Below are 27,610 nucleotides of genomic sequence, written 5' to 3'. Positions count from 1 at the left end.
AAACTCTAATACTAAAAGGAAATTAAGCTATGTTCTTCTTTCTTTCTCTATGTTCCTCTTTTAGAACCTAGCTAGGGTTTTGTGTGGCTGTGGTGACAGTGACTGCCTCAGCTGTGCCTCCAGGCTCACTGGGCTGAGCCAGCTGTGCTGGCGGTGGTTCTCCTGCCAGTTTGATCTCTGGTTCCTTACTCCTTATGAGGATTCAGAAATACCCGTGCTGTCCTGCCCCATTCGAGCACCAGTAGGAGTATTAAGTTATGATTCAGTTTGTTGGAGGGAGACAGCTCTCTGCTCTGAGGAAATTTGTAAAGATCTAAGCAGTGGGAAAATCAAGTGGCATCGCTAGAGGGCAACAAGACATCACAGGCTGTGGTGCTAAAGCTCGAGCAATGTCCCACCCTCACCGAGGAACAGCTGCTTGAGGAACAGCTTATGTAAGCCTTTGTGTATGTAAGCCTTTCCCTGCTGTGTGACATAGTGAATCTTGCTTCAGAAACGACAGCGCTTAAAATATTAATTGTATTATATATGCACAAACAAAGCTTAAAATTTTGTATTGCTTTATCTCTATCCTGGTACAGATTGGATATTTGATCATCATTTTAATTTCTGCATATACAGGAATTACATATATGTGTATATGTATGCTACATATATATATAACAGCATAAACTTAGGGCTATGGTCAAGTATAACATATTCTCCTAAAAACTCATGCACCATATACGAATAAAAATGTACAGGTTAGGAAAATTTGAATTTGTACTTCATTGTCTTTCCTTCTCTCCCTTTCAGTCAGCATGAGCACCAACCCAAACTGGTGACAGACATTGCAGGGGGCAGTGACCCTGCCCCAGTCCTCTGCAGCTTTTAGGGTAGTTATTAGCTCTTACCTTCCATTTCCTGATGTCCTGCTGGCACTAACAGAGTTGTCAGCGTAAAACCAGCTTGCCACGCTGTGGTAGAAATGTAGGCTGTGTAGTACAGGGACTACATGGTGGAGAGAAGGATGGAGATCCTGGCCTGAAGCCACTGCTGGGTCTCAAGGAAGAGTCAGGTGTTTTTAATCTGTGTTGTAAGCATTTTGTAGATGCCAAGACTTTTACCATTAGTATTGTAATCCTTGCCTACCTTGTGCAGGCCAGCAGCCAAGACAGAGCTCCAGGCTAGGGGTTTCCTGGGATTGCACATTGTCTCCTGTTTTGGCTCTTGGAAAAAATGAGGCTGTTACCAGAAGCAGCTTCATTGTGAGAGCTCCCAGCTGACATCAGGGCGTAAAGGATGTTTTCTGTGGTCAGAGGGTAGCTGGCAGTGTGCCTTTTTAAGCAGTGTCTGTTTGTTCATCAGGCTTGTAATGATGCTGACCTCTTACACAGACTTTCATTTTTTAATTCCCTGCTCTCCCAATTTGTTGGGAATAAATCTATGCACTTTCAGAAGACTAAATTCTAATCACCTCAGCTTTGGACTCTTGAGAGCCAGGTACTGAGTACTGCCAGTATGTACAAATAATCTTTTTTTATGGCACCTCAGTTTTAGTTTACTCGAGCTAAAATGTATCTGCTGATCCCTACCCTCCTCAGGTAGGGATGTTTTCCACTGTGGACAGACAAGAGTTATCAGCAGGGCAGGCCAGAGATTAGTGTGATTGTCTAGGCCAGGCCAGAGCTGAATGGAACTCTCTGATCACACTAAAGGTTCAAATCAGTTTTGTTTTCATCTTCAAAGACTGGTTCCAGTTTCAACTGAAGCCTTTTATGTTGTAGTTATAATACAAACTTAATAAAGAGGACAACTAAATCAATTTCTGGCAACTAAATTAGGAGGAGCTGGAGAGGCATCAACAGAATAGAAAGCAAAACTGTTTATCTGAAAATGAAATAGCTTTTTTGAATTTTTCTTTTGAGTATGTGTTCCTCAAGCACATGGTGGCATTTTTACTCTCATCCCATTTTATTATTTACCAAAGATTTCTTAATCTTACTATTAATCAAAATAAGGGTTTCATTCTCTTATATGTTCTTTAAAGTTCTTTTCTTTATATGTTTTTCTCCCCTTATTTGACAATAAGATGTCAAATGTGTTTTAAACTGTAGTTTTTCCCTTTTATTTTTTCACGTCTCTGTGGACTATAGCTTTCAGAATTCCTTTGAGTTACCTGAGTAAGATCTTGTGAGAAAAAGACTGATGTGAACACATTGACACCAACTATAAAAATTATTTTTGTAGGTGTTCATATAAAAAAATCTCAGAAACAAAAAAATCCACTTGAAATTATGGCCAGGCCCAGTCCCTAGATTTGAAGTAAATTTGCATGGACTTGTAAACTCAGACCATTAGCACCCAGTACAACTAAAACCAAAGTGACTTTCTTTGTAAATTGCTTGTAGGGTGGAGCAGGTTTGAGACTATCGACACAGATCCTTGCTCATCCATCTAGGTACATTATCAAAGTGGAGAAGTATGTACATTTTTTGAAATCTATTGAGTTTTGTTTCTATTGTAAATGTACAGACATTTCTTTAAGTCATGGTGTAATTTTAGTGCATCTGCTTTGCACTGTCTTTCTTGTGACCCTCAAATAGATTTATGGATAGCACTGATAGACATTAATTCTTAACACAGTGTTTTTAATTTGCTGTGGTGTGTCACAAATGACAGACTGCCCATTTCCTTTTCACTGACCTCTGTAGCTGACTTGCCTCTTGCTTTATCTGAGCTGGTAATTAGTAACTGCACGGCAGAACCTGGCCCCCAGCATTGGAGCTGTCCCTTTACTTTGCGAGTGCTTCTAGTCCATTTCAGGACAGTTAATCCATCTGATTATTGACCCAGTTAATAGTAAGTAGACTCAGCTGACTACTGACTTTGTTCTGAAAAGTATTACAGACATTTTTACAGTCGGGAACAACAGCCAGGAGATCTAAGGAGCTGCCAGGAGCCCTTCTGTTTGTGTCAGAGATAGTTAATCCATTAACTGGCCAGGACAAACTGCCAGTCTGTTTCAGGATGGTGATGAACAGCCGAACATAACATTCAATGGAAGTGATTTAACTACCTGTTTGTTTTTGCCTAGAAATAATTACAGTGAGTTACAGCTGCTGACTGTGTAAGTTATTGTGCTTCAGCTGTTATTTGTTTCTCTTACTGCTTAATTCCTTATCTGGACAATTCCCATCCTATGTGTCCAAGACAGCTTCTGGACATGTCTCTACGTGCACGAGTTACAAGGTCTCTGAGGGTGCCCATCCCTGTCATCAGCCATGGTACTCTTAATGACGCTGAGCTCGAGTTTCAGCACATACTGGTGCGATGTTTAAGTAGATGGGATGTTGTAGCTGCAAGGCAGAAAAGCCTCTGTGAACAGCTCCAGAGAGCCGGGTGAGCAGCGTGGCTTCGTTTAAAGAGAGCAGAAAAAGAACAAAACGCTCCAGTCCATCACACCGCATCCCTTAAACTTGCAAGGAACAACAGGGCATCCTCACGGGCCGCGTCAGACCTGCCAGGTACAGCGACTAAACTATGTCACAGTCCCTCGCTCTGTAAAGGTGTCCTTCATTTAACTCGTGCTGTTTGGCGAGCAGCTGCTCCAAGCCCCGGGCGGATGAGAACTTCCAGCAGGAAGCGTTCCCGCCGCTGCCGGGGATCTCTGACTCGTGCCCAGAGCGAGCCCGAGTGAAAGCCGCAGCCTGAGCGGAGCAATCCGCAGGCAGGACCCGCGACAGCCAGATCAGGTTGCAGCCCTGCCTTTGGAGCTTTTACACCACACCCCTCCAACGTGGATTAGTAGGGGAGGATCGCATTCAGCTCTGATTCAGGAATTCCCTCTTTCTTCAAGAGCTGTTGCTAGGAGTTTGGTGAGTACTTTGCAACAGACTTTCGGTTTTAACTGAGTAATTATTTTTCCTTTAGCTGCCGAATGCAGTATCAACTGGTGGCTTTTCTTTAGATGCAGTAGTCAGATGTTTAGGCTCAAAGTCCAGCAAAGAGTGCTGCAAAAAGGGCGAGACTTCTTTTCCTCTGTAGATATGAAACAGCAGGACAACGGCTATACTTGCAAGATTAATACAACCAACATTTGGTTGCCATAGTCTCAGTCGCAGGTATTTTAAACTGTAAGTCAGTTCTTGGAAAGGAAGCTATCCTAAAGCTGAATAAGCTCATTCTGATCAATAGCTTGAGTTTGAAGAAAAGCTCTTGCTTTTTTGAAGCAATTTCTCCACTGCAGTGGATCCAAGAGGCTTGATTCAAGCAGAGTGCTCTGGCAGGCTGTTTCAAATCAGTCTGAGACAACTAGTATCTGAAGCAATCAATATTTTGAGACATACAGGAAGATTTTAGGAGAATCAAATTAAGCTGTTAAGGATAAACCGATTTCACGCACAGTATATTTGAAATTTACAAGAAACTAGTGAATGAGGCATCCAGTCGTATCAGTGTAACAAACACATGCTGCACCCCAAAAAACCAGAATATTTTTCGTGACTTTTGTAATATTTTACTTAGAATAATTGATGTAAACTTCATTTTTAGTAACCGTGTAAAACAAAGAAGTGATACTAGCCTGTATTTTAAAATATTCCTAGAATTGGCTAATATGTTTAAAAAATTGCAATTTAAATGAGGGAAAAGCTCATAACAATGGGAAATTAGAGGTAGGGAGAAAAATAGCAATTTGTATTGGGGGAGGAGCGTGTGGATGGTCAGTCTGACTCAGTGCTCCAGGAATTAGCCATGAAAGTGTCATGGGAAACATGTAAAGATATAAACCTTCCTTCCTGAGTGTCTTATGGGCAGACACAGAGACAGGAAGTGCAGCTGTCAGTGCAGATAGGGACAGCAAGGGCGTGCTGGAGGAATTGCTAGGCACCTACTTGGGCAAAGCTGTCAGCCTTTGACCTTTGGAGCCTTCTGCCCATTATTTAATTTCACCAGGAGACATTTATTATTGTCTGTGAAGGCAGCAAATATCTGTATCCACAGCAGATTCCTATGAATTATTGTTTAAGCTGAATTTGAGAATTATAATCAAGTTTATTTTATGTGTAGTGTGCACAGAACAATGCTGAGGAGGTAAAGGCGATTAAAGCACATCCTGCTCGGACCTTTTCTCCTGTCAAATAATGCCTCATGTGAAATGGGGCATTAAAAAGCAGCCACGTGACCAATTGTTTGATGAATTCATTTATTTGAATATTTTATGGCTTTTATGCCGAGAGTCACCGAGTGCCCTCTAAATTGCCTTTCAGTAATCTGTGTGTTTGTCCTCACACTGTGCATTGCATAGTTTGTAATTTTGAGTTTTAAAGCATTTCAGCTCTCTGGTGTAGCCACCTGACATTTAAGGTGCATTTAGTTTTTTAGTGCAGTGCCCACATTTACTAATATTGCTCATGAAAACTTAATTGTTATTCATCTAGTAATATTCTAAATGCTGAAGTATAGTTTTATGTTTCTAACTCAGGACAGATAGATATTTAATGGCATTGAGTTTATCTATCCCTAATCTCATTGGAGAGTAATCTTGAAAGCCCAGTGGTAAAAATTTGACTCTTTGGTGTCTATTTTAGATCTATAGGGAAGTGAGGGACAACATTCTAAAAGTCCCCAGTTTTCTGGGAAGAGAAAATTTTAAGAAATGGAAGGAAAAGTGATCTTGGAAACAAAAGCAAGGGTGTAAAATAAGGAGCAACCCAGCAGACTCTCAGAACATGTCCACATCCACAGTTAGAGAAGGAGAATTACTCAGCTCCAGTTCTACCTGCAAGGACTGCTTGTTTCTCAAATAACTCTTCCAAGTGAATAAACAGAAACAGACACTGGTACCCAGGTGTTCACCAGCATAGGGGCACTGATATCCTTTATGCTATTCTGATTCTGTGCATCTTGGATCACTTTTAGGGCACAGAACACAGACTTTTCCCACTGATGTATCCGTGGGATTAGGTTTCTTTCTGAAAAGTTAAATCTCCTCTGGAAAAAGAAAACTGTTACAAAGTCTTTCACATTCTAGAAAGTTGCTTTAATATCTACATTTACTTTAAAAAAGGTGATTCTGGCAGTAATTTTAGCTTGCTTTGTAAGATAAGTTGGTATCTGCTTTAAGTGCTTTTTTACTGTCATCATTTTGTTGGTGTGCATTCAGTTCATTCTGAGAATGTCTGCCAGAAGGACTCAAAGCATTTGTATAGGAAGAAGAAAATAAATTTTAAAATTAAAAAAAAAGAATATCAGTAGAACTTACAGCACTGAGGTTTACATGACCGTCATATCTCAGTTTTGGAGCAAAGGGTTTAAAATCTGTCAAGTTCCAGTAGTTACTGGTGTTGTTTGATTGGGCTGCATTCTGAACAGTCAGATTTTCTCTCTAGAGAGTCAGGAGGGGCTGATGGGCTCTTACCTAGCTGAAGTTGCTCTTCACAGCAAAACCAGGAAAACTGTCTTGAAAAACAAGGATAAATTACTCACTTCTGTATGTTTGTCTTATGAAACCATTTTAACTTTACAATGGGGGCAGAGTGCCCCTGGGGACAGAATGAAGCAAAACCATATGGAGAATTGTAGAATTCCTTTCCCCTCATAGTTACTTCAGAGCAAAATAGATTTATTTTAATCCTTTTCATTTTCTCTCACAACTCTGTGTTCGGTTTTTTAATTACTTCCTGTGCTGTTAATACAGCTGTTTATTTCCATCTTTAGTATTGCTGCCACCTTCCCTTATGAGTAACTGAGTGAAGTTCTGAATCAGGTAATTAGATTTACACTTTAGTGAGAAAATAAAACTAGGCTTTTTACCCCCAGGGTATAAGTTGGACCACAAGAAAGTTCAAATTTCTTTCAGAAAATTTAACCTTCCTTTAGAAAATAAAGCATTCCAAGAGAACTAATTTTAGTGTAACTACATTGAAAAGAGCAGTTGCAGCAAGTAAGTTAGAAATACAGATTTTATGTAAAGGAAATTGGTATTGTTTTTATGAACTTCAAGAAAGCATGTTGGCATTTGCTCTATGTCCAGAGGAGCTGGCACTGTGGGAGATGAAGGCAATACAATCCTTCTTTTTCTATGGCATTGTTATTTCATGTTGGTTTAAAGTGGCTGTAGGGTGATAATCTGAGGCAGTCTGAATCCTGGGTGATTCCCACTGAAGGCAGTTCCAGCATTTCTAACCTGTGTGACAGTCACATCCACTGCAGGAAAAGTGGCTGTGGTGTCCCCAGCTGGGAAGATTGACCAGGTGAGCTAAACTTGCCTGACAGAGCAGGGAAATTTGCATTTTGAACCTGTGTGAAAATGTGATTGATGTGATGGTGAGGTGACAAAAGGTGAATGGGTATGACCAAAACCAGTCACAAGAGGCATCACTGTGGCAGTAGTTTCCTCCTGTGCCTGCCTGTGGTGTTTTCAGTTTCAGATTGAGTAGTCATGCTTCCACAGTGTGTTCAAATGGGAAATTACACACCACTGGGTTACATGCATATATAATATAGTGCTGAAATTACTCTCCCCACTAGAAAAACAGGTTGTGCTAAGTTAATTGATATCTAAATTCAATTCTATATGTCCATAACATATGGACTTGACTTTTCCAGTCCAAACTGCTAGGGAAAAAAACAGGTTAGACACTTTATAGTGCTTAGATGTAAGTAATGTTGCTGCTTGTTTGCGTTGCTAGTGGATCTTGTGCTCTGGAGTGGTTTTTATTAGGATACTGAAAGCATTCCCTGTTTGAAAATAAGATCAGATGGCCAATATTTTTGCTACCAATGGGTAGTTTCTGTCTGAGCAGTTCAGGCCTGAGTGTAGTGGGTGTTTTTTGTTTATTAAGATTTATGAAATTATGTAAACAAGTTATTTGCTTTAGCCCACATGTAAAAATATTTTGGTAGGAGCAAAAGATTTCTTTTCCCTGTTGAAAGTTATATCAAAATGGAAATTAACTAGTTATGTGATTTGCTGTAGGCAAACCCAGTGGTCCTGTAAAAAATGCAGTTATTTTAATAAATCAGTCTTAATTTCAGAAGTTATAATTCACTTTGACTGTTGCATCAGGTGCTCTGCGCTGCTTGGTCAGGGAGTTAGGAAAATTGTTTGCAAGTTTCTGTAGCCAAGGCTTACTGTCACTACAGCTCTGCCTACCTGATTAGATGCAGTTCTTAGCTCTTGGGTCATGGATACCATGGATGGGACTCCTGACTGAGCCAGGCAAGAAGGAGAACTCAGTGGAGGAGGAATTTAGAGTCTGGAGCTGTGTCACAAGAGAAGTTGGATGGAGACAGGATGGCAGAAGTACCTAGTGCCAGATATGAACAGACCAGCAGAAGGGAAAAAATAGGTCCTGGACCTAAGCTGGGGAAATGGAAGACAGTTTTGAAGTGAGAGTGAAAGAAGTTAACAAGGATAATGAAAAGGCAAGAGGTCTACAGGCATATAAGAAAGAAGGGAGTTCTTGTGCTGGGTTTATTAATAAACTTTTTTTTTATATTTCCATTTCAAAATATGACAAGGTTTTTCTTTTCAATTCTTTTACCAGGTGTGGTTGGAAAGCAGCATTCACAACCTTCATAAAAGCAGAAACAAGGTGGGAATTTATATCTGAAACAGTGACAAAGCAGAAACAAGGTGGGAATTTAAATCTGAAACAGTGACATCAGGTTATACAACTTTTCAGCATAAAAGCTAATAAAAACATTAGTTTTTTCAAATTTTCTCCATAGTTCCCAGTTTTCACTTCACTTTCCAGTTCTCATTAGGTAATTTCAGAGACTGGAATAGTGCAGCAGCAAAGCATTTACAACAAATGGTGAAAGGTAGGTAACCAACCAAAATTCTCTTTCATGACAAAAGGGAATTTGAAGTTCCTGGAGGAAGCAGATGGAGTCCCTGGTCCCAGGGCTGACACAGACTATGAGAGCTGCTACAGCAGGGCACAGAAAAAGGGAGATAATTTGGAATGGGGGGGGTGGGATTTCCATAGCTTTTCCTTTCAGTCAGTAATGTTTGCATGCTCATGATTCACAGTGCACTGCCTGAACTTAAAAAAGCTGCTGTGACAGCACAAGGTTCTGGTGGAAATCACTTTAATTGACAGCTCAACACTGACTCAGGTATCACCATCAGAACAGAGGTGATGGAATTCCTGCTCACTCCATTCTTCATATTTACAGCTGAGGGAATGAGAAAACAGCTCCAAACCAGTACATGTAATAAAATAATTTTTAAGGGATCACTGACTCTGCCAGCTGGGAGACAATGCTGCAGATAAGACTAATGAAACCTTTGTCACACAAGTCCTAGTAGGCAGTGCAAGATATCCCAGGGCAAAGACAATGCCTCTGAACCATAGTGAACTGAAGAAGGGCTGCTTTTATATCAGAAGTCTTATGATCTAGTTGTTATAGTCTAGTTGAACCTCTTAATCTTTAATTTTAGGCTGTGCTAAAATGGACCTCTGGCTATGCAGATCCTACCTTTTGCTATTAATCCCTCTACTTAATTATATCATCTGCCTTTTTGTGTGTGTGTTTCCGTTTCCTGGGCTGTCAGCATGAATGAGTCACTTTTACGGGCATTGCAATATCACTTTAGGCCTTTTTCAAGGTTGTCTTTTTTTGGCTACTATGGGAAACACTAGTTTTATTTTTCTTTTTCCAGTTAGCATGTTAGAGATAAATACCACACTGGAGGAAAAAAAAAAAAAAGTTTGTGACTAAACATTCAGGGAACTATAGAAATTGGTGTTGAAGAGATTGCTAGGTTAAAAAAAAACAAATAAAAGTCCTATCTCCAAAGGCTGCAAGCTTCATAGACAAGACACTGAGTTTTATACTTTCCTAGTTTTGGCAAAAAACACATTGAGATCTTGCTTCTATTTTTGTTTTGGGTGTCAGGAGGAAAAAGGCTTGATTATAAGGCCAGGTAGTAAGGATCTGTAATTGGGAGTTTCCTTAATTGCTTGTGGTCTGCCTTGGCTACCTGTATTTCAGCCTGAGGGAAGCTAATGGCACTAAATGAAAGTGGTTAATTAAATCAGTAAATAAATCAGTGCCAATTATTACCCGCAGACCTTTGATCTCCTTTGTCAAGTAAAATTCTTGTAGTCTGTCATAGAATGTCTCATTAAAAGGTGGGGAGTTTGGGAGCAGTAGAATGCCAGTTCCTAAGGAATTGTCTGTATGAAATATACATGAATAACACAATAATGTAGAATATTAATGCTGGACTGATGCCTGGCTGTCCTAAGCTAGAATCCTTATGGAGGAAAAGGCTTTATTTACTCTCAGAAGCTTTCAGAATGTGGCTGAAATAATGAGACAGTTAAACATGACCTATTTAAAATTGAAACATTTCCTATTTTGCTATTTTTCTCATTATAGTTTTTCACTAATGTGTGCATTTGACATTTTACTTAGACAAATATCATAGATGAAGTATTTTAAATTTTTCACTCCATACAAATACAACAATAAAAGTATCAGAATGTTTAAAAAAATTATACCAATATGATAAGAGGCTTACAGCTTTAAAGTTCTGTTACTGGGCAGTTGAACATCCAGTCAGAAAACCTGGACTTTTTCTGGAGGGTTTGGGTTTTAATTGAAAAACCAGTGCCAAGTACACTTTGATCTGGGATTTCGTTCTTCCTTTAAGAATAAGAATATAGAATTGAACTACAGAAGAATTTAAGCATTTTATTACCAAATCCTTCACCCCACTCATCCCACCTCCACCCAAGCCTGACCCAATGTTCTGGGCCTGTGTGACCTCCTGGGAAGGTCAGCAGGAAGATCTGGGAGGTTGTGTTTGCTCAGGAGACACTGCAGCAAGGCAGAGATGCTGTACACAGCCTGCACTGCTCCTGTTGGAGCTGGCCCAAGTGTGGAGGTGCCCAGCTTGTCTTGTGTTTCATTGTGCTTACAAGAAGATGACACTAAAGGAGCTCACATTCTCTGCAAAGCTCCCAGTTAGTGTGCCTGCCCACAGGGCTGTGCTCTGCCCCACTAATGACTTCTGCAGAATGCTCTAGGAACCTGACTGAGTTTGTCAATTCTCATTTTTGTCATACAGGGAAGATGAAGGGAAGAAAAGAGGGACATGCCTTACCTCCACCCTTTATCTTGCTGTTCTTCTGTATCGCCGGGCACGCAACTGCTGAGCTGGATGGCAGCAAAGAAGAGCATGCTGTGGGTAAGAGATCCTAGAAAACACCTAAAATTCAACCAACAAAAGCCAAACACTCAAACACCAAAGCCCACTATGTTAAAATGCACTGCAAATGTAATTCTGTGCTTGAGAACTTTTGTGGGAAAATTTGGAAATTGAGACTGAGCTAAAAATGGCCTCTAACGAAGAGAGAGATGCTTAGAATTATCAAGCTTTAGCAAAATTGCCTTCTGCTGGAGCTTCTGTTTACCAAGCTACTTGGAACATCTAATCCTAATCAAACACTGGGTTAGGTATCAAGATGATACCTTTAAAGCTCTGCTTTAGGAGCATGGAAACGTTCAATGTTCAGGCAAGGAAACATAGAACTGGTTAGCTCAGGCTTTATTTCCTCACCCAGAAAAAGCATATGATTAATACCATTGTAGATGTCACAGATCTCTTGAGTCACAGTTAATTTGCAAAGTTGGATTTAAAGATGATACAATTGCTGTCCTGGTAGCTTTCCTGGGCCTTAACAAAGATCTTTGTATTGCCCAAGTGATTTGATATCACTGAATAGGTAAAGGAGTTGGACTTGATCCTTGTTAATCCCTTCCAACTCAGGATATTCTACAATTCTATGACTAAAAACTCACCAGTTGAAAATTTTTGTTAGAAAAGCAGTGTGAATTTTAGAAATGGGGATGTTCTTGATTTTTCACCATGGTAAGATCATTGTTTACTTCACTGAAATTAAGATCTGTCAGAATTCTAGACTATATATCATTGTGAAGGGTATTTCAATTTCTTCACAAACAATTTTGAGAAAGATGAGGGAAAAATACACTGCTGGGGCCACACTAAAATGTTCCTTTTTCCTTTGAGGAAATGACTTGAAACTGTGATCACTTCCCTAAGCTGCAGAGGACTCTGAAGTGGATGCTTTTGTTTGACAAGTCTGATTTTGAAGTGCAAATGAAAGTGCAGCTTTTTTGTTATCTTTTCTCCTATTTCCATCCAGATTATTACTCTCTATCAGACTTTTGCACCAGTGTTCTTTGAGGCAGAAAGAGTAGCTGTGCACAGTCATGGCTACACTAAGATAGGACCATGTCACAATTAGTCACTACAATTTAAAATATGTGATGTTCCAGGTTAAGTGTATGACTAGAATGGCTGTGTAGTAAAGACTGGTTCATTCAGAATGAACTTGTTTCTTTTAAACTCTGAAGTACAAAAATTCCCTTTTTTGTTTGAGAGCAAAGTCACATTTATCTTTGCCCCACAACTCTTAATGCTGTATAAATTCTTAGCCAAGCTTGCAGGTCATGAAGGCCAAATCAGCTTGCACACTTTGTCACCATAACAAGAAATCCGCTGGCTTAATTTTTTCCTCTATTTGCTTTGTTTATAAAAGAAAATAAGTAAATAATCTCAAGGAAATTAAATAGTCATTTTGCTGAGGATTATTTTTTCACTGGTTATTTTGCAGCTGGTTACTTAGGATTATATGACCACTAACTGATTTAGTATGAGAAACATTTCTGAACTTCTGGCTTTAATTCTGAAGTAAAATCCTATCAGATGTGGGGCTTAGATATTAAACTAGGATCTTGGTTTTGTGACTACTGAGGACTCAGTTGCAGTGTTTACAATAAAAAAGCTTTTGCTATACTGTTTCAACTAAATATTTAGATTGTTGTCAATTAAAATTTTATTTGTGGTTTCTCAAGATTTGCCTTCTGGACTCAGAGTTTAAATGTTGACGTTTTTGTGGGCTGCAATATCATTGATAACATTTATTTTTGAAGTTAGATGATTATAAAGCAATGACATTTTACCCCAGCATCCCATAAATTTCAGGTATTAAAGTATAAAATTAATTGTGTGCATCCATTATTTTTAATGTCATATTTTTGGATCACATTGAGTACAAGTGCTTTGTGAATTTAAGAGGTGGGATTTTGTCTATTTTAATTACAGTAATAATCAAGATTGCAGGGTCAAGCCCAATGTAATAGAAATATTTTTCATTTGTTCCCTTCCAGCAAAATCTGTCATTTTTCCATCAATAGATAAGTGTAATAAAACAATGAAAGGTATAAAAATAACCAGGTTATGTATATGGTTCATTAATCCCTTATGTGGTAGGCAGCACTTTAGCTGATGCTCCAAAGCCTGAAGAAAATGACTCACAAATTGAATTGCTTTTTATTCATATGTGAAAGCTTGCCAAGAATAAATGTGCCCGCCTATAAAAAAATGTAGGAAACACAGGGTAGGAAGAGCACTGAACAGTGTGTGGGTGGAAAGCTGTCAAATTGACAAAGATGGAGAGAAAAGAAACAGCTATTCATTAGTGACAAGGTGCTTAGTATTGATACCACTTATCAAAGGGAGACATTGCCCAGGAAGGCTGCAAAGATGGCAGCATATCTTTATAATTAAGGATAACCATGGAAATTCTCATAAAGTTAAGAACACATAACCTAAGCAAACTAAAACAAAGTATTTTTGCATAAATATTCAGAAATATACGTGGTCTTTATTCTCCCAATTTATATCTCCCTGTTCTGAAAAGCACCTCCTCCATAACACACTTACCTTTCATATTTATTGTGCTGCGTGTCTAGTATAGAAATCAGTTCATTTTCTAATTAAAAGGAGGTATTTTTATCCTGCAGATTATCCACAAGAGTCTGAAAGCCAAATTAGAGTCTTTTGTTATGCCTACATCCAGAGGAAAGGCATTGTTTTCACTTGTACTAATGTAAGAGGATGAGAGACGTTATTCACCTCTCCTGCTTTTGTAATACTGCACTGCTTTCTGGTGAAGTGATAACAGAGCCTTGCCTGGATCACCCACAGCCCGTGTGCTCAGGGCTGCATCAGGGCTGGCTGCAGCTTATTAGAGGAAAAACTGCCTCTTCCAGGGCAGAAATGACTGCACTGAAATGAGGAGTGGTGTCCAAAGTGTCCCCTTGAGCGGCAAAAGCTGCCACCAGAGTGACAACAAAAGTGAGAATGGCTGTGCTGTATAGGGACAGTCTTGGCCCCATCTTGTTGGGCAGCTGCAAAAAGCAGGAAGGCTGAAGGACTGGAGGAAGAAAGTAGTGACAAAAAAATTCCTGCAATGAGCTCATTGTCATTGTCAGCCGTTTCATGGGCTTTTTTGATCATTACTTTGGTCTTAACACAGACTGGGGAGTGCAGTGACTGTTAGAACACAGCAATGATGTTTAGGGCTCATACAGCTGATGTAAGGAAGTCATTACATTAAAAAGTTGGGGAGGAGGAGGAAAAAAGGGAGAGGAGATTTTGCTGCGGTTTTCTTTCAGTTTTAGTATGGGAAGTAGTGACTTCTGTCTGACAGTGAACACCAGCTGTAATCATTATTTAATGTATTTACAACAAAATGCTCTTGGTCTAGGCTAATACAGTCCTACAATTATTCAGGAATTCTTCATATATTTGGACCAGATGTCTAAATTGGATGAGTAATAAATATCCAACAGAATCAGATCTAACATGAGGGGTTAAATTAATTTTTTAAAATGACAAATGCAATGTGCTATACTTAAGGAGGAGAATTAATGCAATCATAAATACAAGATAGAAAATTAATGTTGAAGTATCTCTATAACAAGGTTCTATTTGCTGGAAAGTCAATGGAAGTTACAGAGCATTACAAAATTAGTTCAATGTTGTTTTAAAAACAAAGGCAAGTGATTTTGTGTTGGATTAAGGGAAAAAACCAAAGGATGATTATTGCACTCTATTTGCCACTAGTAATGCGTCAGATAGGGGATTATATTTAATTCTCCACAGCACATTTTATCATAAATACAGACCAATAGGAATCATCCAAATAAGAATTATGAGAGGATTAGAAAGCAAGGCCAATAAAAAGATGGGAAGAAAGGAGTTTATTTAGTATGGAGATAATTAAGAGGAGACAAAATTTTCCCATAAAAAGAAAGTAGACAGAGGTTTGGGCTACTGAAGTGATGCAGTGAGTGCAGGGCAGCTGCTGCACCATCAAGGCTTCAAGCAGCCAAGGAAGCAACTTGGAGAGCCCAAAATCAAGGTTGAGAGTATAGAAAAACAACTTTCTCTCCTGCAGCAGCCTTGAATTGCAAGCTGCGAATGGTGAATTGGAAAATTGAAACTGATTTACCATGTGTGTATATGTATGGGTTTAAATTATTTTCTCTATGCATGAAGGAAATAAATATTATTTAGTATATAATAAAGAATATTCAGGCAGTATATTACCAAAAAAAAAAGGGGCTGTTTTACAAGGAGAGTAGTGAAATCCTAGAACTGACTGCTTCAGATTGCTTGGAGTTTTACTTCACTTGGATGAGTGTTCCAGTGTTATCTTCCTCTGTTTTTGCTGAGGAATTTCCACATCCTCACTAAATGTCCTATCCTGTGCTTTTCACACAGCACCTAAAATGTAATAACACTCTGTCCCAGAGTTCAAGAGCAGAGGATGAGCCCTTACACTAAGAATTAATTTTGTCAAGGTATATTCCACAAGTGAAACGAGTACAGGCAGATGTGTGTCTGTGCTGATCTACTCCTGCTTGCCCTCTCATCTGCTGCTCTAATCTAAGAAGGAAAGCTAATTTTATATCATCTGTGCGAGTTAAGTGTTCCCAGGTGTAAAATAATGGGGAAGAATTCTTTCACTGTTTCCAGACAGAAGAATGATTCAGTTCCGACGAATCCCGTGGAGACCTCTTTCTTCAGAGTCACTTGGTTACTGTTTGGAGTTGGAGGGTTTGGCCCCTGGGGGTTTGACAGGGTACAGATTTTACTCAAACTATGGCAGCTTTCTAGCATTCCTAGGGAACTGAGAGATTGCCAAGAAGTGTGACACGGTTAGTCATTATGTTCTCAGCAGATGTCAGGACATCTGACGGTGGTTAACAGCATCCCTGTGACTGCAGGGGAAAGGCCTTAGGAGGTAACCAAAACAATGATTTTGTTCTGTGGTTCTGATGGGAAGTGGGCTAGGAGTGGAGACCAGAAAGTTCCCAGGATGAACTCTGCTAAGCCATTTGTTCCTCCTCTTGGTGTATTTTTGTAACAATGCTTGCATACTGGTTTTGTTTGGATAGCCCACCACATTGGGGTGGTGCAATGCAGCAAGAAAACGAGCAGACATAACTGTGTGTCTGAAATTTCAGTGCTTAAGAAACCACTGGTAAGTTTTCACAACCTCTTGTAGGCTGAACTGGGCCACTGGCAGAGGTCACAGAGGGGATCTCATTTCTCAGGTGCCAAGAAAATGACGTGTTCATAAACCAGCTGCCAGCCCTCACCCCAACACATCTGAGTTGGATTGGTTTCTGTGGAGCTCTGAGTGTTTGATTTTAGCATTTTGGGAGTGACTTGATAACTTATGAAAACTTTGGTGTTTTGAAGGTATTTTTCCCTGGTACTGAGCAGGGGAAATCCAAAATTTCATTTTGCAATGCAGTATCCTCTCAGCTTTTTAAGTTGAGCCTTTTTAAGTCCCTTCCAAAGGATTCTCAAGCCTTTTGGAGAACTTTAGAACCTTTGAAGTCCAACCTGGCATTTATTGTGACTACTAAATATAAAATCTTTGTGGACTCAGGAAGACCCAGCTAATGAAACTGGAAAGAAAAAATGTTCTGCAATCTTGTTTGGCAAGCTGAGCTTCACAGCAAGTTTACCAAATCTAACACCTGTTATAATTAATAATTTTATTTCATCAATATTTCCTATTGTACAGTATTCAGATATTTTCAAATCTATTATACCCAGCTTCAAAATCTGAAAATGTATTTTCACCAATATTGCATAAGTCACAAACTATTTTGGGGACTGAATATTTACATAGAACTTAAATTCTATTAATTGAGTCCTTTTTATATGTATTTTAACACCAAATGGTCCACTTCTGGAGGATCTGATTGTGTGCTACAATTGTTCTGTTGCTAGTAATCATGTAATAGAGGTTGTTAGTTTTTCAAGGGCTTAAATACTATTCTTGAAAAGATTTTAGTGCTGAAATTTGTTTATTTTCTGTAAGTTTGATAGTTATAATCAAATTGAATAAAACCAGTAAACTTCCATGGACCTCAGTGCTTCTGAGGATTTATCTCAGCTCTTAGAATTTAATTCAAAGATTGCATAATAAGGTAAATTTTAGATGCTAAAATTAGATCTCCACAGAGCAGGTGGGTAGTAAGTGCACAAGTTCCCTTTTCACCATATCATAAGCCTTCTTTTAATTAATACTGGAAACAAACTAGTAATAGTAGAAATCTATAATGATTACATGATCATACAAACTCCTCTCCTCTTCCTTTTTTTTTGTGTTCTTCCTGGGCCACTGCAAAGAGCACAGATAGATATGTTTGCATATATGTTCTGAGATATCAGTGTTCTGATTAGCTGTAGGAGAATGAATGAAAAACTTTAGGTCTGTTCTTCTGCTTCCTATGGCAAGCACACAAGCTCTGTAGAGCTTTCAAAACCCTCTAGGGTAAAATACTGCCTTGGAAAAGCAAAACAGAAAAATATAGAAAACCATATATTTATAAGGGAACAGTATCAGGAACTGGACTGCTAGTCAGAATTTCCTTATGGACATTGACCAGGTGAAACTTGCTAGGGTTCTTCACAATGCATATGACAATTTATACACAACATTCCCTGACCAAATATATATTGAAAGACAGAAAGGACACCATTTGAAAACATTCAGTTTTGTTTTGCCTTGACTTTCTAGTTGTCTGCTGTTGAAAGCTGTAATGCAAGAACGGTGAGATGAAAGGAAAAGGAGTCTGGTGCCTGTCAGCGGTGCCAGCAGGGTTTGTGTACCCATGAAGTGCCATCTGACAGGAGAGGGATGCCCTCTGCAGGGCTCTGGCCATCCTACACTGTTCCCTGGCAGATCCTTTACGAGCCAAGTTCTCTGGGAGCAGTGCATGGAATAGAGCCCAAGGAAACCTTTCTGCCCTGGTGGTCTTTGTGTCTTTGTGTGTTTTTGTTATTCAGCATTGCACCCCAGCTCGTGCGACTAAGCCACACTCCACAACTGTTTAGAGGTTTGTGATGAGGAGTTGAAGTTTATACTGTGAGCTGTTTTGGTGGAAAATTGAAGCCACACATCTGAACCGATCGAATGGAATTTGTGTTCCGACGCAGATGATGTTTTCCTTTTTCCATCTGTTCAGCGTGCTCGGAGCTTTGCAGACAGATGTTGTGCAGTGCCTCTCTAGCAGAACACACAAGCAATCTCACTGGGGAGTTACACTATGCAGCAAACTAACTCAGCTATTCTGCTTCTCCTCTGTGTTCCAGGTGCTGGTTTGCCACCACTGAAGCTCGTGCACTCGTTCTGTGCCATGAAAGCAGACGACGGTCCGTGCAAAGCCATTCACATCCGCTACTTCTTCAACATCAAAAGCCGCAAGTGTGAAGTATTTGAATATGGTGGATGCCACGGCAATGAGAACAACTTCCTAACGCTGGAGGAATGCCAGGAGAAGTGTGTGGCAAAAGGCCAGTACCCATCCCCTCACCCTCCTACCAATTCTTCATTTGCATCTGTTATTTCTCATTCACAAACCACTTGAATTTGGGAAGTAGAAGCCCTCTTCAGTTCCTACTATTACAGAAATAGGATTCCTCTAATTATATTCCCAAGTAGGTTTTAGTCATCAGAATTATTTTACATGGTGCAAGCAGACATTCAGGATTTGGAAAGATGGGTGGGTTTTGTAGTGTACCTGTGGAATAGAGCCACCAATGCAAGGAATATTATTTTCCAGCTAGGGCCCTGTTTTGGATGAGTTCCTAAGTGAAATTGATTTTGAGACTGGGCTAACCTGGTGGGTAGCAAAGATGTTCTTTATTGCTTTCAGAATGTCTAACCCAAGTTTTGATCCCAGGTTTGTCCTTTACTTGAGAAGCTGATAGAAGGTATCAAAAAATTTGGCCATCTTCTCTGTTTCAGCATAATTGTTACTACAGTAGTAGATAATTCTCATTAAAAATGTCAGTTATGGCCATTTTCCAGCTTTGTTTTATTGAAACCTCCTAAGTTAATCATTGGAAAGAAGAAAATGAGATCTAACATATGATACACAGCACAATGTGCACCAAGTGCCTTGTGAATGCTGGTTTTGCTATTAAAATTCAAGCTTTTAATTAAGGTTTTTAACATTGTACAAATTCCTCATACAACTGGATGAAAATTAGAAGACTTGTATCTTCTAGGATTAGCAAAGGCTGCTTGTAAGCACAGCAAGTTCTTATAGGTTACAAAAAATACTTCCAAGAAATTTCAGATTAGAAAATTGATTTCAGAAGCTCCTATTTGGGTTTTCTGGCCAAAGCTGACTTCATATGTGACAAGGTAATTTATAGCATCAGGTTTTGTCTGGCAACAAATGTAAATTTCTCTTACCTAATTTTTTTTTCTGTCCCTTCCAGAATTAATGTCTACATAGTGTTTAGATCAGGCTTTAAATCTGTTACATTCTGTTTCTCAACACATCTGTATTTCCTGATCAAAATTACACTGCATCTTACTGCTAAATTTACTTAGAAATCAAAATGCCTGTTTCCCAACCCAGTGTTACAATACTGGCTGGATCTGGTTACACATTACCCAAAGTAACATTTCAAGAGTGTTTGTTAGTTTTAATGCCTCTAATCTTAACAATCTGCAAATGTTAATAAGCCATTTCCATGTTCCTTGAAAGCATACCTAGTTTCAATGCCTTTGGTCTTTCCAAAGAGGAGGCTGCACGCATTTTATTTACTCACCACTTATTAACTCCAGATATTATTTACCTTTCAGATCTATTTTTCTGATCTGCTGGTGCCACCATAATTTCTGTTCAGTTAGGTTTTGCTTTTAAACAACTGCATGCTTATAAAGCTATCTCTATCAGGATGGAAAAAAAGAAAAACATTACAAAGTTTCACTAAGAACTTGTCATCCACTTAAAAAATGGAGTAACAGTTTTGACTTTGACAATTTTCCAGTGCATTCTACTCTAAGGATTAATTTGAATCTTACCTTTTGATGGTTTCTGGACAGATTTACTAATAAGCCTCAGAGACCAGAGGTGCTCCAGGGAAGAAGTGGCAAGAATCAGTCATAGCCTTGCTCTGTTTTCAGGTGCAATACATGGCTAAACACAGTGGTAATGATATTAAAATAGTATTAATTATTAAAATGTCATCCCATCAAAAAAACAGTATGTGGAAATCACAATTCTTTAAATACTAAATAACAATCTAGCATTTAAACTTAAAAAAAAAAAAAAGAAAAGGAAAAGGGATGACATGAAGAAAAACATTTTGCCCTACATGCAAGCAGACACAAAGCTCAGGAACCTCTGTCCTACTTGGATCTGAAACAGATCTTAAGCAAACTCTTCCTGAAGTGGCTCTAAAGGGGAAGAACCTTTATACTAATGGATTTCTTTTTATGTTGAAGTCGGATACTTCCAGAAGTGCAGATTACTATTTTGGTGCTCATTTGCCTGTATTTGGTATTTTAGCAATTGGTAAGGATAAAAGCTGTTTACAACACTGTTCCTTCCCCAAACTATACTATTTGTGCCTTTGATTAATCATACCTGAGTTTTAAAAAAATACCAAAGTAAGATAGAATTCAAGTCGTAGGTTTTAAAAATCTTCCTTACAGACTATTGTATGGGAGCAGATCTCATTTCTGGGCAGAAAATCAAACAGTGAAGGAATTAATTACAGATGATTAATCTGTTTCTAGTTATGACTCCACCAAGTTTAAAGAGTAGAGTCCTTCAAGATAAAAAATTGAAAATTATTGTTTCCTTGAATAGCACTCAGTTTCAGAAAGACCTGGAGTCCAGGATGTGAATTAGCTCTTTGTCTGACACCAGGCTGGCTCTTGGTGGTTTCCAGCTAGTATTTGGTTTGGGGTTTCAGCAGGACCCACAGCATCTTCACCATGTTTGGAGTGGGGTTATTTGCACCTGCCAGTATCTCATCCAAAACTTGACACTTCCTGTCACAGGAAATTTGGAGTGTTTGCCCTCAATTTCAGTTTAAAGGCTAAGACAGAGGAATAAAAGGGAAAAGGCTGGGCTGATAGATGCAGAATTTGGAATTAAGTGTCCAAAAGTCATAACAGGTGTCATGAGTGACAATTTATCACATTATTTCTTCCATCTGATGTTGCTGTTTTCACAGAACAAGCTGAGTTGGAAGGGACCCAGTGTTACTTTGATTTTGACACATATGTTGGATCTGAAACAGATCTTCTAGACCAAGTCCTGTACTGTATGGCATATATTTGGCATAACTCTGTAGTATAAAACTGAAAGTTATTTAAAATGAGAACTGGCTTTGTGTCTACATCTTGGTACTCAGCTCATGAACACTTTTCTGTGTATGAATAACAGTGATCCAAGACTCTCCAAGGGCTGGATCTGCTTGTAGGAAGAGGAAAAACAAAGGCTCAAGATCTCTGTATTCTCTGAATACAGATAAAATGATTTGGTGTTACGTACAGTGTGCTGCAGACTATCAGGCATAAAGCAAAGTAAACCCTTAAATTAATCCCTTTTGCTAACATAATACAGCAAAACCCTGCATAATTATGTGAATTTTTGTTAAATCTAACTCAGTCTGTACAGTCTTGCAGTATGTACTTGTATCCATCTTACTTATATTTGCAGTATTTATTACTGTAGGAGATTGCTATTTAGTGACCATAGAAATGAGTCTGAAGAGAGAGTATGAGTGACACAGAAGTGCTTAGAAATAAAAAAAAATCTGAAATGCTAAATTATCACTTTGAAGAATGTGAAGACCAGTATTGATAAATATAAGGTCAAGGGCAGCTATCTAATGTATGCAAAAATTCAGAAGAAATAATGTGACTGGTCAAAGTTTTTGATTTTCAATATTCAGCACAAATACAAGAATGAATGAGGCAGCATGAGTGAATTGCCAGATCAGGATAACTTGTTAACTCTTGGAATCAATAAGCCACCAGGCAGAACTGACTGACATCAGTACAACAGAGTTCAGAGAGCCCAGCTGCAGGCTGGCTCTCTGAGACAAGATGGTTACTTCTGAATCAAGCTTCCTAGAAATCAGCTGTATTTTTTGTTTCTTGTGCCCAATACTCGCAACTTCAGGGAATGAAAAAGTACTTTCTAAGACAAATTTGCCTATAGGCTCCATTTACTGGATATGAGTATAGTCACAAATGTCATCACTTGCACAAAGACCTTAATTTTCAAGGCAGTGAATATCAATTTTAGGCTAGTTAAGCTTGCTACTATGGGAAAATACCTGCTGATAAATGGTTCTGGTCACGATGGCAATTCTAATGTCTATTTAAAGTGGATCTACTAAGAAATACACTTTGTTTACAAAAAAGAAAACAATTCAGATGTGGATTTGGATTTTTGACTGAAACCAGAAGCAAAAACACTGTTGACATGGTAGTAAGATTAAAATATTCTAGGCCTGTAAAAACTCACAATAAAATTTTCCTTTTCTCTGCCAGAAGAGTAGAGATCATATGCCAAAGTATGATTGCTGATTTTGCCCTGAAGGGGACAGCTGAGTGAGATTAGTGAAACAGCCTGATGTGCGTGTCCGTGTTTAGGTCATGGGTTTAAATGCTGAGGGCCAAGCCTCCTACTAACAGGAAAAACTGGAAATCTGTTCAAAGAAATGCTACATCACTCTGAAGTGCGTGCCATGTCTTTAGTATTTTTTAAAGGGTAACAGCTGCCTTGTCCCAGAGGTGGAAGGAAAAATGTGTCATGACAGAATTTCTACCTAATAGATCTGCTTTGAAAATACAACATCAGCAGGTTTCCAGAGAAAACTAGGGTAGAAATATGATACAAAAGGGCAGTGAAGTACAAAACAAGAATTATGAAGCAATGCAAATAAGGTGACTATGGCAGAGTCCAGAGGCTGCTAGCCACCTTTCTCTCAGCTGTCCAAATACTGTCAGCCTTTCTCAGACATTGGATGATCTGCTCTGCCCTTGGACTCCTTTGCAGTTTTACCATTAGACTGTCTCCTACAAGGAGAAGAAGGTTTGTTTTCAATCCCTAAAAAGGAATTTGGGGTTGAATTAAGATACCCAGTTTCTTGAGCTGATACAATAAAACCCAGACTCCTGCATTAAAAATGACAATAACAACTTTGCTGCAGGTCGTGCACAGAGAGAACCACGCAGACCAAGTTTTCATCTACAGCCCCTGGGATACCTGGAGATATTTGGCCAAAGTGGCTTTAATATCATTAACTGCATGAGGAAAGTTTCACTCAGGCCCTGGATGGCAGAGCAAAGGGAACTGGGTAGGATGAGGGAAGTCCTACTGTCTCCCTCAGCCAGCTCCAAAGCTATGAGCAGTATTAGTAGCTACAGCAGTCAGGTTCTTAGTCTGTTAATTACTCCTCTTTTGAGGAGTGAGATTGCATGATACAGGATCCTGGATGCAGTAGCAAGAGGAGTTTTTTCCCTGTTCAGTTCTAAATCAGCATAATTTTATTTCAGTACTTGCTGTATTGTCAAGTTTCCAGTACAGCAGGTCTTCCTATACAAAGGAAATGATACTTCAGTTCTCTGCAATGAGCTTTTGCACTACTTCTCAAATAAAGAGAAGAAGGAAAGGAAGAGATTATGTTTTCTTGCTTCTCAGTGCTCGCTGTCACTGCAAAACACACTGGTATCACAGGCCAGACTTAACATATCTGCTTTTGCTAAATACTTTTACTTTTATTTATCTTGCAGAATTTCCTCAGAAGATGGCGTTAGCAAAAATTAAGAAAGGTAATTATATTTATATCATAATCTAAGATTCTTCTACTTCTAAGATTCTTCCCTTCTAAAAAAGGGATTTATTTTATTTTATTAGCTCAGAACAATACATAAATTATCTTCTAACAGAAACAGGAATGTCAGATTAAAGTGAGTTCTTAGTCCAAATCTTCTGTCTTCATCAAAGAATTTGAGGTCAGTTGTGGTCACTGAAGATGGTAGCTGCAACCTCTTCTGCACAAAATGAAAATAAATACATCATGATTCTTTTCTCTTTCTTCAGTAAAAAGAGGGACTCGGCAGAGATCCAAGCATGGTATAATTAGCCATGACGGGGAGCTCTTACAGTGTATTTTGAGAACAAGCTAAATGCTTTGCACTAATGCCTTTTTACTTTTGGAAAAGTAGGAAAAACTGCTCCGAAGCAGAACTCTCTATGCATTGTCTGTGGAGGAGCTACCAGATGTTAGGGCAGATGCCCTAATTGCAAATCAAACAAGGGAGCAAGCTTCCCATTCCTGAAGGGACAGGCTTGAAACAGAACTTTAAATTCCTGATACCCCAGACTTCCAAAATAGCCAGTGCTAAAGTACTGGGAGTCCCTTACTTGGAACACTGGTGGTCTGTTGAGAAAACTGATGTTCCTAACAAGGATATTTCACTTTAACACTCAGACTGGAGCTTGTGAAGACTTACTCTACCCTTCCCTTTTGCACATTGGAGACTCGCCTGGACGGGGCCCACTGTGGGCAGCCAGAGCTCTACAAACACAGACTTGAGTACACTTTTTCACAAGTCAGCTCCTCTTTTTCTGCTTACTCTCCTTCATTTCTCCTTCCACTTGGGACTTTCTGAATGGGTGTGCATTTAGTAATTTGCAGAAATGTAAGCATTTGCATGTACATTTTGAAATAGACTATAATCAAATCACCTATCTTTACAGAATGGTATTTGGGATATTTTCATATGAGATGATGGTCTTCTTTTCCTGTTTTCTACTGGCTTTTCTATTCTTAATGTGTTAAAAAAAATTGTGATTATATGTGGAAGCTACTAAGGTTGATTTTCCACACACACTGCAGACTTTGGCACTGCTTCCTTTAAGGGCTGACCCTAATTCCCTGCTTTTAATGACAAACCAGAACGCATCCTGTAAAATTCAGCCCATGGCTGTCATCAGCCTTATTGCACATGTACTGTTGTTTCCACTAATGTAGTCTTGAATATTGAGTCCTTGGAGAAAGATGTGGCATTTAGAAGTATAGTACTGGTTTGTATGGTTAGGATTATATTGCCTTCATGAGCTCTCTCTTCAAAAGTGGCTATAAAAGTTAGCTGTGAGCTCAGCTAGTTTGGACTTAATTTCATTTCCAAGAACCTGCAAGAACTATTTTAACATAAGAATATTCTAAATTAAAGACATCTGTTTTTAAGAATCAGTCATAGTCCTGTAGCCTACTTTGCATACCCTTATTTGCCTTCCTTTTTCAGTTAATGTCTATCTAATAATCCCTTTGTGTTATTTCATGCTCTTGTGCAATGTTTGATGAGAGAATTTTTTCTGTAGCTCCCGTTGTCTATGAGCTCCTAGCTGATGGAACAGATACTCCTGGTGGAGCCTTGCTGCTCACTGTCTAGGCACCTGTCTCACCTCTGTTTTCAGCTGAAAGCACAGCACGTGCCTTGCACGTATTTCTCATATTTATTTCTCTGTGTGGGCTTAGCTTTCTGAATCTGTGCACATCAACATGTGCTGCCTTTGCATAATGAGAGAGGTGAAGCACCTGAACTGTGGATTACACTTACTGGCAGAGAATGAAATTTGTAATGAAGAATCAAACTTAAGCCATTCAGGAATGCTGAAAAGAGTTGATTTGGTTGCTTTATTCAAGAATATTTTAGTGATTTCGTTTTGCATGTGGGCTCTGAAAATTAATTTTTGCTGTTCATGAAGTATTATAAAAATTGAAATGCAATGTATTGCCAATTAATTCTTAGAAAAACACTTGTTATGAGCTATTATAATATTTTGTAGAAATTCAACATGTGCATCAACAGCCTTTAAAAATCATCTTGTTCTAGCAACGAATTTGAATATGTACATACCTAAAATAGGTGTTACAGGATTAACTTCTTTGCAAGTTGATAACCTACTTCTAAAATCTTAGGCATTTCAAAGTAATTATTCTATATCCATTTTTTTTAATGACAGCTGGCTACACACCATTTTAGTCTCAATATTTTATGAATTTTCACAGCTAAGCAAGGCCTTTATATGTTACACCTGATAGGATTTTCCTATATGATGGTTAAGTAGATTTTTCTCAGCAAGTCAGCTCAGACAAGAATCATGTTTCAAAATATCTATTAGCAAGAATCTGAGAAATCCTTCACATATATTCATTATTGTTACCATGATTTTAAGCAAACTATTTTAAGCAAAAACTGAATATGGTGAGAAGTTGACTTTTGGGGATTGTCATATGACTGTGTGTTTTTCTTCCCTGCCAAAGGATGTGATATCATGCTGTGATATTCAGTCAAATTATGCAATATTCATTTGTTAACTTTTCCTTGGTTGATATTGTAGTTACTGATTGCAAACTCAGAACTGGGACTGAAATATTGTAGAATAGCTGCTCTGTCTCCCTGTTTCCAGTACCCTTTTACAAGGATAAACTGCCCTAGACAAACTGCACTGCTAGATTTGTTTTCTGTTCTATTTTAAAACTCCTTCCTTTTTTCTTCTATTTGAGCATTGCTTTGTGTTAACATTGAGTGAAACATAAATAACAAGGATGTGTACTTTAGTGCAAGTGATCCAGCTGAGGTTCAGGTCTTCTTTTAAATCAGAATAAAAACTATTTTTCTACTTAGAATGTCAATGTTTTGGAATTTTAAAGGACTCATTAGTTGGCATTTCTCAAGATGTAGTTTAGTGGCTACTTGAACAGAGCAATAAATATCCCTATAATGTTCCAATGTAAATATAAATAATTAAACATAGAACAAAGTAAATTAAATAATTACTATAATTAAAATATAATATATTTCATTATTATAATTATATTTACTAATTATAATATTGTGTTTAATAATTTATTCATATAATTATTTAATTGAATAATATTATAATTAAATATTGAACAAAAACAGCACAAAAAAACCCAGTAATTTTATAGTTGGCTTTTAGCCCAAAGTCACAAGTTTATTTTGTAAACCTCCTCCAGTTCTGTTGTTGTCTTGGGATGCATTTTAGTTTTTTTCTTCAATTAAGACCATCATCTCATATGAAAACTAAATGATAAACCCTGTTCATCATTTAACATTGTTCCTAGGACAGCCTGACTTCTGCTTCCACGCCCAAGAGCCGGGGGTCTGCCGAGGGTATTTTACCAGGTACTTCTACAACAAAGAGACAAAACTGTGTGAGGCATTCAAGTATGGTGGGTGCCTAGGAAACCAGAACAACTTCAGGAGTTTGGAGGAGTGCCAGACTACCTGCCAAGACAACTGTGAGTTGATGTTTTTAATCACTTAGCTTTACTCTTGTATAAAAAGTGGTGTGTTTTGAAGGTATTTGCATGGAAATAAGGCAATTTAGGGTGCCCTGAGGCAGCAGTAATTTATATATGAAATTT

The 27,610-nt window shown here is 38.5% G+C and overlaps 1 protein-coding gene across 4 annotated transcripts in view; it reads left to right on the top strand.

Annotated features, from left to right (window-relative positions):
- The window catches only part of TFPI (tissue factor pathway inhibitor), a 60,411-nt gene that overhangs the window by 24,715 nt on the left and 8,086 nt on the right, over positions 1-27,610 (top strand). Inside the window, exons 2-7 of one of the 4 annotated variants that reach the window (XM_053982741.1) lie at positions 2,391-2,461; positions 8,532-8,620; positions 11,066-11,185; positions 18,485-18,685; positions 23,943-23,981; positions 27,308-27,484. In XM_053982741.1, the coding sequence (XP_053838716.1) occupies positions 2,391-2,461; positions 8,532-8,620; positions 11,066-11,185; positions 18,485-18,685; positions 23,943-23,981; positions 27,308-27,484 (697 nt within the window). Of the gene's footprint in view, positions 1-2,390; positions 2,462-3,634; positions 3,858-8,531; positions 8,621-8,728; positions 8,809-11,065; positions 11,186-18,484; positions 18,686-23,942; positions 23,982-27,307; positions 27,485-27,610 lie in introns of those variants that run through there. The other 3 variants (XM_053982742.1, XM_053982744.1, XM_053982743.1) reach the window with 3 other exon arrangements.

This window comes from Vidua macroura, chromosome 7 (assembly GCF_024509145.1).
Source record: "Vidua macroura isolate BioBank_ID:100142 chromosome 7, ASM2450914v1, whole genome shotgun sequence".
In the NCBI taxonomy this organism is placed as follows: Eukaryota; Metazoa; Chordata; class Aves; order Passeriformes; family Viduidae; genus Vidua; species Vidua macroura.
The sequence above is the reverse complement of the archived record's forward strand: the minus strand, read 5'-3'. Positions and strand labels throughout refer to the sequence as shown.